Genomic DNA, 12514 nt, shown 5'->3' with positions numbered 1-12514 from the left:
AGACGAGAGGGAGAGACGAGAGGGAGAGACGAGAGGGAGAGACGAGAGGGAGAGACGAGAGGGAGAGACGAGAGGGAGAGACGAGAGGGAGAGACGAGAGGGAGAGGGAGGAAGAGGGAATCCCAAGCAGGCTCAGCACTCTCAATGCTGAGCCTGTTGCAGGGCTTGAACTCAGGAACCATGAGATCATGGCCTGAGCAGAAATCAGGAGTAGAATGTTTAACAGACTGAGCCACCCAGGCACCTGTCTTAAGATTTTTAAGTAATCTCTACACCCAACATGAGGCTCAAACTTACAACCCTGAGATCAAGAGCTGCATGCTCCACCTATTGAGCCAGCCAGGCACCCATCAACATCTCCAAATCTTGATCCACCTGTGCTCTAAATACAACTTTCAAATAGCTTACTGGATATCCTTATCTGGGCTTTCACACTCAACAGATCTAGTTCCAACTCCTCACCCCTCATGCATGTCCGCTGCTCTTCCTATATTCCCTAACATTAATGGGATCATCTTCCACCCAGATGCCTAAAACTCACAAGTACTTTTTCCTCCTTCCTCCCTAAAACATCCAAAAAGTCACCCAAAGGCCAATTCCCTCCAATTCTGAAATATCTTTCCAGTTTATTTTACTCTGCATCACTACTGCTTTAGCTTAGGCCCTAAGGATTTCTCAGATGTTTTACGGAATTCATCTAACCAGTATCCCTACTTCTAGTAGTTTCTGCTTGCTAAACTATACACCACAAAACTATTACAATTTCTTTTAAAAATATAAATGTTTATTTCTCTGCTTCAAAGTATCTGATGGCTGCCTTTTACCAAGAAGAAAAGCCAAATCCTTGGCATAGCACGTAAAACTCTGAAGATTCCTTCTCATCTAACTCAAGACTCTGGTTGGTCAAAAGTCAACTTTTATGAATGAATTCTCCTACTCTCTCCTAGAGAATGAAAGCCCCTCCTATGCTGTTACTTTGTACCCACTTTTAATAAAGCACCTACCCTACCTTAATTATGTTTCAATAGAGAACCTTCCCTGAAAGTAATACACATGGAAACAATTCAATTTGTAAATCCAGGAAGGACACAAATAGCTCATTCACAAAAAAAATAAGTGGCTATATATGTATAAAGAAGTCAAATCTTACTTTTTAATTTTTATTAATTTTTTTAATGTTTATTTATCATTTTTGAGAGAGAGAGAACGTGCGAGAGTGAGCAGGAGACACAGAATCTGAAGCAGGTTCCAGGCTCTGAGCTGTTAGCACAAAGCCTGATGCAGGGCTCGAACTCACTAACTGTGAGATCATGACCTGAGCTGAAGTCAGACGCTTAACTGACTGAGCCACCCAGGTGCCCCTCAAATCTCATTCTTAATTGTCAATGAAAAACAATGATCCCATTTTGTACCATACCACCAGATTAAAACATTTGATAATATTTAATGCCTGAGAAAGACTCGTGAGAGTAGAAAAGAAACAGGCAATGTTGTACACTGCTGAGAACATAAACGGACACTATCTTTTGGGAGGGAAAGAGCTTTTCCCATTAAAAAAAATGTATATAATCTTAGACCTAACTATTCTACTTTTAAGGAATTATCTATCCCAGATAGCGGGGTCAGTGAAAGGAGAAGAGGGTCAAAAGGCACAAACTTTCAGCTTTTTAAAATAAGTTATGGGGGTGTAATGGATACCATGGTGTCTATAGTTGTTAATACTGTATTGTATATTTAAACATCTTAAAAGTTCTTATCACAAGAAAAAAAAGACTTTTAACGGTGTGGGGCCAGTAACAAGACTTACTGTGATCATTTCACAATATATACAAATAGTGAATCACTACACTGTACATCTGAATCTAATATAATGTTGTATGTCAATTACCTCAATTTAAAAAAAAAAAATGATAAATTATCCCATAAATTTACATAAAAATATTCATTATAGTTTTAAATTAAGAATGAAAATCTGGAATTAAAACATCCTTCAACAGAGAACACGTTCAATTTATCATGACACATTTATATAAAGGAATACTATCCAGCTGTTAAAAACAATGAAGTAAATAAGTATCATAAAAAAAAATATCCAACATACGAAAACTTGGGATTCTAGTACAGTGCACGTAGCATTATGCCATCTCTGTACAATAGTCACAGAAACAATAGCCATATGCACTGGTAATGTACAGAAAATACTTAGAATAACAATTACTTGTAGAAAAAGAAAAAGAAATTAGTGGAGTGAGAAGGTGATCTCAGTTTTTCATTCTGTACGGTTTTTGTTTTGTTTTAATTTCTTAAGTTTATTTATTTTGTAAGAACGTGAGCAGGGTAGGGGCACAGGGGGGTGGGGAGAGAGAGAATCCCAAGCAGGCTCCACATTGCATGGCCCGATGTGAAGCTCAAACTCACCAACCGTGAGATCATGAGCAGAGCCGAAATCAAGAGTCGGATGCTTAACCAACTGAGCCACCCAGATGCCCCTATTATTGTTCTTAATATGAAGCCATACTGCTTTTACAATAAATTTTTTTTAAAGCCCATTTACAGCTGAAGAAAAAATACCTATAAAGATTAATATTTTAACTAATTGCATATGTGATAAAGCTGAAATATGTTAGGTAAACCACCAAGCAATATTTTAGGTCTATTCTTTCAAACTGCAGTGGGTAGTTAGTTTTTCTAATAAGTATAGTGCTATAAAAAACAGTTCCATTACTCATTAAATGTACTGTATTCATATGCTATACAACCTCCCCAAAACTATACATAGCAAACACCATTAAAAAAATTAATTGCCTCACCTCTTCTACTCTGCACTGAAGCAACAGAAAAAAAGAGATAGGAAAAGATTAGGAATACAGAGAATTCACACATTTGTAGATTAAACTGCAGATATGGAAGCATTCTAAATTAAAGCATAAAAATACTACTCAGAAAAAAAATTTTTAAGTGTTTACTAATCATATTATACTAGATTCTATACAAGTAATGGAAAAGATGAGTGTTAAGTAGAATTGACCAAGTGTTTTTAAATCTAAAATACTTAATTTGATTTCCATTTAAGAGAAAAAATTTCCAGCCACATTTATAAGAGTACTTACTGATCTGATTCAAAGTTTCCTGAGGAATCCAACTCATGTCAACATCATTCTGACTTGATGTACCCATTTCTACCTTCTGTATGGGTCTCTTGCGCTAAAAAAGCAAAAAAACATCATTTTAAAGAAGTTCTATCATGTTGTTCACTGTAATTTTAAAAAGACCTATTAAGTTACCTAATTTATATATCTTAAATAGTTTTACAAACATACCCTTACTTAAGTATTTTATTAATTAAAAGAAAAAAAGTCATGTCTAACACTAATTATAAAGAATAAACAATAAGGGGGGGGGACTTGGGTGGCTCAATGGGTTAAGTGTTTGACTTCGGCTCAGGTCACAATCGCACAGTTTGTGAGTTCAAGCCCTGCACAGGGCTCTCTGCTGTCAGCACAGAGCCCTCTTCAGATCCTGTCTCCCTCTCACTCTGCCCCTCCTCCGCCCATGTGTGTGTGTACACTCTCTCAAAAATAAATAAAACATTAAAAAAAAAAAGAATAAATTATAAGTAATAAATCTTTGCAACAATTATTTGTTTTCAGGTTTTAAAGACCTTTTCCTCTGCTATAAAGCTTCATATGTTGTTATACAACTGGTGGACAAAGCAAGAACTTCTATTTATACAATTTTTCTTTCTCTTTGGGAAACGAACTTTAAAGAATAAGTTTTCTACATCAAACAAAATTCAAGATAATTACTAAAACATTCAATGTAGGCAGGCAGATTGCTGCATTGTTACCTAAACACACTTTTTAAACAGACGGCACAGGTAAAACAAAACAAGAACATAAAATCTCATTTAAGCCAACAACAACCTCAAACTTTGTCCCTGGAGTACTTGCAGCAAAACTGTTTGGAAGAAAGTGATTCAATTCCTTCTTTAGTCTTGCTCTTAAAACAAACAAAAAAACCTAGCCATTTACATAAGAGTATTAGTTATACAGTCCAGAAACCAGACTATATACACAGAAAGGTAACTAAAAAATGGCTTCATCCAAATAAAAAAAAAAAAAATTTAAAGATGCCATTATACCTAATACACAAATTTATAGCAAAAATGCTATCATGAAAACGTGGGAAAGAAAGTTATGGAAATTAACACTTGAGCACTAAGTATTTCTCTTTAAAAAAAAAAAAAAAACTTTTAACATTTATTCATTTTTGAGAGACAGAGACACAGGGTGTGGGCAGAGGAGGGCAGAGAGAGAGGGAGACAGAATCTGAAGCAGGCTCCAGGCTGAGCTGTCAGCACACAGCCTAGCGTGAGCTGTGCTCTCATGAACCGTGAGATCATGACCTGAGCTGAAGTCAGGTGCTTAACTGACTGAGCCACCCAGGGGCCCCATCTCTTTTTTTTTAAGTTTATTTATTTGAGAGAGTGAGAGCTCACAGGAGGGGCAGAGAGAGAGGGAGAGAGAGAAAATCCCAAGCAGGTTCTACATGGCCAACACGGAGCTCAACGTGGAGCTCAAACTCTTAAAACCACGAGATCATGACCTGAGCTGAAATCAAGAGTCAGACGCTTAACCAACTGAGCCACCCAGGTGCCCTGTGTATTTCTCTTCTATTTTTTATCCTAAATGTTTGTTTTAGGGGGGGGGGGGAAGGGACAGAGAGAGGAGGAGACAGAGATTCCAAAGCAGGCACCACGTCCGACACAGTACCCACAACCATGAGATCATGACCTGAGCCAAGCTTAACCAAATGAGTCACCCAGGTGCCCTCCAAGTATTTCTTTTATTTTTTTTTATTATTTTTAAAATAAAGAACATTTTATTTTTTTAAAGTTTATTCACTAAGAGAGAAAACGTGGGTGTCGGAGTGCACAAATAGGGGAGGGACAGACAGAATAAGAGACAGAATCCCAAGCAGGCTCTGTGCCATCAGCTCAGATGCTTGATGCGGGGTTCGAACTCATGAACCGTGAGATTGTGACCTGAGCCGAGATCAAGTTGGTCGCTTAACCGACTGCATCACCCAGGCGCCCCGGTATTTCTCTTTTAAAGAGGAAGTACTTACTGTCTCTGACACAAATCGTGTTATATTTTCCATTGAGAGCAATAATATGGGTTGCTCTGGTTTTTTGCAGGGAGGACAGGGAGATAAAGATACAGTGATGGAATTAGCTACTGTATCCAGAGAAAGAGAAACCAAGATTATAGCAGGCGCTTCAGTGTTGCCACTTTAGTACCTTAACAAGAAAGCAGAAGCTAGACAGAATACAGCCAAATTCATTCTTCCTTTTTCAAATGAAAAGACTTACGTAATTGCTATCCTTACAGTTAAGAGTATTAAAGCAAATCTAAAATCTGTGTTGCTCACGAGTAACAAATCCATGAAAAAGCATAGTAAACAGAACAATGAAATCTTATTGAGTTTAAAGAATAAAATTCTAGCACGATTTAGAATTACAGTAAGAAGGTAAAGATCATTCTGGAGGGTGTAGCCAAAGACGCTAATTGTATGTATATGAAAGTCTAAACAAATCAGTCACATATCCAAGGTCTCATCTTCAGTTTATTTTTTTTTAATGTTTATTTTGAGACAGAGAGAGAAAGAGAAAGGGCACATGTGAGCAGGGGAGGGGCAGAAAGGGAGACAGAGAGAATTCCAAGCAGGCTCTGCCACTGCAGAGCTGGACATGGGGCTCAATCTCACGAAGAACCATGAGATGGTAACCTGAGCCAAAATCAAGAGTCGGACACTTAAATGAGCCACCCAGGTGCCCCAGTTTTATTTTAAAAAGGTACAACAGGGATGCCTGGGTGGTTCAGTTGGTTAAGCACCTGACTCTTGATCTCAGCTCAGGTCATAGTTTTTGAGTTCGAGCCCCACATCGGGCTCTGTGCTGACAGTGCAGAGCCTGCCTGGGATTCTCTCTCTCCGGTCTCTCTGCCCCTCCCCCACTCATGCTTGCTCTCAAAAAATAAACAGTAAGAAAAAAATTTTTTTAAGGTGCAACAAACCTGTAAATACACAAACTCAGAATGATAGCAAGAAGCCACAAATAACTAGAATATGCTCAGTATATAACAACTTTTGATGTATGACTGTAAGAGTCATTCATTTAGAATTACCTTTCTAGATTCTAGGAGTTGATGAAGGCCAACAACCACCAACAGCCCAAGACCAGCAAGGAACATATACATAAAGATTCTGATATAAAAGGAGAAAAAACAAACTGGCTTTAATTCATAAGAAACACAACTAATTAAAACTAGAATTCTGCTTTACCTCAAACAATAGCACAACTAATTACAATTGTAATTCTAACACAATGTAAGTTTTCCAAATAACTTGTGGGGCAAAGGAAGAAAATATTTTATATTCAATTTACATCTAGGTAGTAAGTTCCACAAATTTACTTTTATCTTTAAGAACAATTAGTCAAAAAAAAAAATCAAGTATCTGATCTAAAATAAATAAAATTACTTTATTATTTGTCATACTCAAGCTCAAGCTCAGTTAGTTAAAATAATTGTATTAGCTTTTGTCTCCCTCAAATATTATTTTGCATAATTTGATTTAAAAATTGCTTTTGCTCAATTACATATATGTATACGGTAAGAAATGACTCATCATTATTCATGAAGAACACAGTTTCCAAGATAATAACATCTTCTAATTTATATTTTTAATAGCGATTTAAGAGGTATGTAACTTAGATGAGGCTGGTGATCAGCTTATGAGCATGGGGTAGAAAAGAATTTAGGAGAGGGGTTGTTCAGAAAGCCAGCTATCTTTTTTAAAAGTTTTTTTTTTATCAGTTTCAACTATCCTTCCTCTCTGTTAATAGTTATAAGAACCACCTAAGATATAGATTTCACAAAATTTATAGGTCCATTTTTGCTATTAAAACAAATGTTGACAGGAGCAAGCTTTCCAGGCCTGACATGTGAGATCAAGATCTACCTACACATTGCAACTTTCACTTACGTTTCTCCATCTAATCCATCCTCTCTTTCAATAATCGTAACTGTTTGATTGAAGACAGCATCTTGGAATACATTGCCCTATTAATAAAATAAATCACAAAAATGTGAAATTCATTGAAAAAATAAAAGGTACAATTTCTTAGAAGAATCCCCAACAGATAAAGAAACAGCTTTCTCATCACTTAGCTCAGTGTCAGAGACTCAACATTGTATTACTTTCTTCTACAAAATAAAAAACCTTGCTAAAGTTGTCCTCCACTTTCATGAGGGCAGAGAAGGGGAAAGGTGTGAGAAAACAGGGAAGTAAAGTAAAAAGGAGACAAATGTGCAGAAAGAAAAAAAAACCCCACAGAACACCCATTAACTAGAAGCCATAACTTCTGTTGTACAGAATCCTCCAAAAAAGAAGGGAACAGCATGAAAATGTAGAGTAGCAGATTTTAAGAACTAGATTTGAACAGAAGTCAAATCCATGCTCTAAATTCACAATGAATTGGAAATCAATTTACAATAAACATGATCTGCAGTATCAAAGGATGTTTATGTTGTGGTCTTGGAATAATTTTGTCAGTTTCACACAACTTCAGTTTTCAAATTCATCATAGTCACTGGGACAATACTTAGATGTTTTCAGCGTTTGATGCTTCACAACAAGGCATTACTTTCTCAAAACTGTCACTTATTGCTAAACTGTAATTATTTAAGTTTTACTTCAAGATCTTTCCATCCACATTGCTCCAATGACAATTCCAGCAATCAGAATACATTGATACAAACTAACATTCAAACTGGAACTGAAACTATGTACATGTGTGCTCAAAAACAAGACAAAATATATAATTATTCAAACTGTTTAACTATGAAGTTGAGGAAGCTTAATACATTATTTTGAAGGATGAAAAACCCTCCCACTAAGTAATTTAAAGAAAAAAAGAAAACTTAATGGCAGCATGAGAAATTGATCTCAGACATGAGTGAACATGTTGACACTATGGGATAAAAAGGTTGAGTAAGCTTCCAGGAGAGGATGAAATTTCCCTCTTTGAAAACTTTGAGAAGGGAATGGTTTAGATGTGCTCTCATCTAAAGGACATAATAGTTGGCACCTAGAAGTCAACTCTCAGCAGTAAAATTCTAGTGGCCTTCTCTCATTAATTCTTTGGATATACAGTGTGTATATTAAAAACCACAAAAAAGACAACAGAGCATATTAGACTATTTGGTTCTCATAAACCATAAACCTCACTGCTCTAACTATCCTAAAAATACTTGGTTATGTTTTTATCTATGAGGGTATAAAACGATGGAAAAACAGTTACAGAAAGACCTTCACTTACAAATAAAAGCAGTAAAATGGGCAAAATGCAAGCAATAAAAGGAAGTACAAAATAGATTACTTAACACATATTAACATCTGAATACGAAGCAGACTCCACTGTGTGGCTTACTGCTCCTTTTCCTTTTAACATCTAGCTCAAGTCACATCCACTTTCATACTACAGCACTTTACACCAATCCCTCACTATGTATCATTTATAAATGCTGTGATATCACCTGTTTACATCCATCTGCCCCCCACTGGATTCTAGATTTGAAGACAAACATGTGTAATTTATTTTTGCCTCCCTCTTGCCCATCACAGTTCCAACTACAAAACAGGCACTTAGATGAATAAGAGTATTCATTAAACAATGTCAACTGTCCTCCTCCATCTCTAACAAAAAAAAAAAAAAAAAAAAAGGTTTAGAAGGCCTTACGTTCAGATCTTTGTAGTTTAGATTGATGACTAGACCAAAGGGTCGTCCACCCATGGGCTCTGCAGGAATGAAGGAGTACTCAAAAGTCGCCTGTCTCTGGGGCGGTACTACAGTGTTCAGAGGAAGAGCTGTGAAATTCTGGATATAAAACTGGTAGTCCTGAGGATAACGGAACGAGGCATCTAAAGACTCAACGATAAAATCTTCTGTACCCTTGTTTGTAAAGCCTACTAGGAATTTCACAATGTTATTTGCTGGAAAATCTAAGAAACAAAAAAAGAAACCAGAAGATTAGAAAACATTCAAAGGACACGAAGAGACATTATAAGGATCTGGGCACCCTCTCCTACACGTGGACCTGGTTTCAGAATCTTTTTTAGTAGCTCACTCCAGCCCCCTACTAACTAGTAACAGATTACAGTTGATGTATAAACTGCAACCTTTGTCTGTGCTCCAGCGTTCCAACTTAAGAACTGAATGGAGTATCTCAATGTCAGACTACATCACTTGCACATCATGTGGTCTAAGAAAGAGATGTGTACTTTTAGCAGTTAAGATTATGCTGCCGTGGGACTATCTGTCTTGAAGTCACCTTCAACTCAGTATCTATTATCTGTGCAAATAACAGAAGAATGACAGAAAGATAGGCCTAAGAGATTCACCTGAAAATTGTAGTATCTGTTAAAATACTGAGAAAAAAACAAAAACGAACCAGGTAACCCATATCCACTTTGAGCAATCACTCAAAACACAAATTTGAAGGTGAGACCCCAGGAGACAGCTACAAAAAAAGGAGAAGGGGGGAATCTCTTATTCATATCATACCATTGGAGGCATAAAATTGGAATGTAGGTGAGAATAAAACAAAACTTGAGAAGACCAAGATAATTAATAATTTCAAAAAAGAAGTCTTCAATGATTACATTGTGGTCTACAGAGCTGAGTTTCACCCAGTTTAGCAGAGGCTTTGGGACAGACAAATCTGGGTCTGTCTTCACAATCTATTTACCAGCTGAGTCACCCTGGACAAGTTCCTCACCTCTCTAGACTCTCTACTGAACAGTAGTAACTATCCTCATATGGATTAAATAATACACACAAAGTACTGAGAACAGTGTCTGCCATACAGCCCTCAATAAACCTAAGACATTATATGTATTTTCTTTTACTGAAACCAAGGCTCTAATCAAGGCCTAATCGTACAGATTTAATATTTCACTAATATTTACACTCAAAATATGAGTTAGTTTACTGTGGCAGTTTGAAAAAAGTTTTAAAACAGTAGCTTTCAAAAGGACATTTAACTTCTAGTTAAAATGGATAGTATTTATTTTCCCCCTTAGTTTAAATGCCAAGAATACTACCTTACAGATATGGCTATTCACACATATAGGAAAACTTGTTTGGAGATATGTATTTACATACTTATTTGTAATCTAAGAGAGGAAAATAATAAAGATCTTAAGCATCTCTGCTTCCCAAATAAAGTGAGCTTGTCATCTGAAAAATTCCTATGTCTGAATCAAAACTAACATTTCTCTATTACCTTCTCCTTTCACAAACAAGATTGTTGTATCTGCACTTGGTGAAGCTTCAGGTTCACCAGATACATCTTCTTCTTCTTTATCTTCAGCCTAAGAAAAACAACATTAAAAAATAATTATGGGGTAAAAATACATCATTAAAAAATTAAATAATGACTTTAAAAAAATGACTTCACTAGATTTAGCACAAAAGACTGCTTCTCTGAGGCTTTCTTGGGATTAGTGAATGAATTTCAGTGTATCTCATCAGTTAAAATAAAATTTACATCTCAAAAAGTAAAGTGCATACCAATCCCCTGGAGATTTTATGCAGATCTGATATAACTCTAGGGAAAGCTGGAAATTCAGTATTTCTTTTTTTTTTCCCCCCCAAAATTTTTTTACATTTATTTATTTTTCAGAGACAGAGCATAAGCAGGGGAGGGGCAGAGAGAGGAAGACACAGAAACAGAAGCAAGCTCCAGGCTCAGAGCTGTCAGCAAAGCTTGTAGGGCTTGAGCTCACAAACTGCGAGATCATGACCTGAGCCAAAGTCATACTCTTAACTGACTGAGCCACCCAGGCGCCCCGGAAATTCTGTATTTCTAAAAGCACCCAGGAAATGCCAAGGCTGCAAGTACTCAAACCACACTTCAAGCTTCAAGGTTCTAAAGCATGGGTTGGTAAACTTTGTAAAGTTTGAAAAAAGCTTAAAATGTGTCTGTCAAAGGAACATTTTACATTCTAGTTAAAACAAATAGTATTCATTTTCCCCCTTAATTTAAATACCAGGAATACTACCTTATAGGAAAAAGTCTCAAACTTAGTCTTCCCCAGCTACCTGCCCCATCCTCCCACAACATGGGTGGAGGAAACAATACTCTGAAAGTAGCACCAACCCATGTACCCAGATACCAAGTATTTTTGGCTTTGAGAACCATGAGGTCCCTCAGGCAACTACTCAACTCTGAGGCTGCAGCATAAACGCAGTCACAGACAATTATGTAAAAGAATAAAGACCACTAGACTTGGCCTGTAGCCCTTTTGTCAGACTTCTGTTCTCGAGCACCTTGTCCTCACCCTTGGAGTGATTTCTATCCTGATTCAGAGAACAATTTTCCTCTGAGAAGACATCACACAACTTGGTAAAAATGGTAAAGGAAAGAAAAGAAAGGAAAAGGGAAAAGAAAAGAAAAGGAAAAGAAGGACAGGATCATATTGGGATGATGGAAATGTCCTAAAACTCAGAACTGCTCACCTTAGTATTTACTAAAGATCACTGAATTGCATGTTTAAAAGAGACTACCATGATACGTAAATTAGGTCTCAACAAAGGTGATAGAAAATATGAACTAATTTTAATTTACAATTTTAATCCTCAGTGCAGTCCTTCTCCAAGCATCAATGAGAATTACAAAGATATTCATATATTTGAAATATTCAGGCCCTTAATAAATTGAGATGCTTAAGGGCACTACTGTTTATTGGCATTTTGCCTTCCATTTATGTAAAACACTCTCTCCCCCAATAGACAGACGTCAAGGGCAAAGACTGTCTTACACTTTAAAAAAAATTCTCCACAGCCAGCTAGTACTCAAGAGAAGGCACTCAAAAATTTGTTTGATGACTATGCAATTGTATAATGTTATATTTTAAGTATCCTTAATGATACCACTAATTTAGTAAGACTTAGTGAATTTCCACCTTTGAGAAAGGAGACCAGAGACAAGAAGGCAGGAACCCTAAAACTGTATTAAGGAGGAAAGGGTATGCTAGAGAAAGTTAAGACAAATCACCCTGAAGGTATGATTTAATGGGTTGTGGGATAAAAAGAAATGGAAGTAATAAGGCAAGAGCTTGAATCACTGAGCCATATCAAAACAGTAAATAATTTATGGAGGTGTGATGAATGCTAAAAGCTGAATTCCATTTTGGACATATAAAATCTGAGGTACTAAGGGGCGCATTGGTGGCTAGTTGATTGGGCTTCCGACTTCGGCTCAGGTCACAATTTCACGGTTTGTGGGTTGGAGCCCTGCATTGGGCTCTGTACTATCAGCTCAGAGCCTGGAGCCGACTTCAGATTCTGTGTCTCCCTCTCTCTGCCCCTACCCTTGCTCACACTCTGTCTCTCTGTCTCTCTCTGTCTCTCTCTCTCTCAAAAATAAATAAATAAATATTTTTTAAAATA

The 12514-nt window shown here is 36.7% G+C and overlaps 1 protein-coding gene across 1 annotated transcript in view; it reads right to left on the bottom strand.

Annotated features, from left to right (window-relative positions):
- Positions 1-12514, bottom strand: part of SSR1 (signal sequence receptor subunit 1) — a 40487-nt gene that overhangs the window by 23275 nt on the left and 4698 nt on the right. Inside the window, exons 3-7 of the mRNA XM_060614865.2 lie at positions 10347-10434; positions 8801-9063; positions 7045-7121; positions 6186-6264; positions 3111-3204 (exon numbers count right to left, since the gene is read on the bottom strand). Of these exons, the coding sequence (XP_060470848.1) occupies positions 3111-3204; positions 6186-6264; positions 7045-7121; positions 8801-9063; positions 10347-10434 (601 nt within the window). The remainder of the gene's footprint in view (positions 1-3110; positions 3205-6185; positions 6265-7044; positions 7122-8800; positions 9064-10346; positions 10435-12514) is intronic.

The sequence above is a fragment of the Panthera onca genome, chromosome B2 (assembly GCF_046562875.1).
Source record: "Panthera onca isolate mPanOnc1 chromosome B2, mPanOnc1 haplotype 2, whole genome shotgun sequence".
Lineage (NCBI taxonomy): Eukaryota > Metazoa > Chordata > Mammalia > Carnivora > Felidae > Panthera > Panthera onca.
Note: the sequence above shows the minus strand (reverse complement) of the source record. Positions and strands in the feature narration are given on the sequence as shown.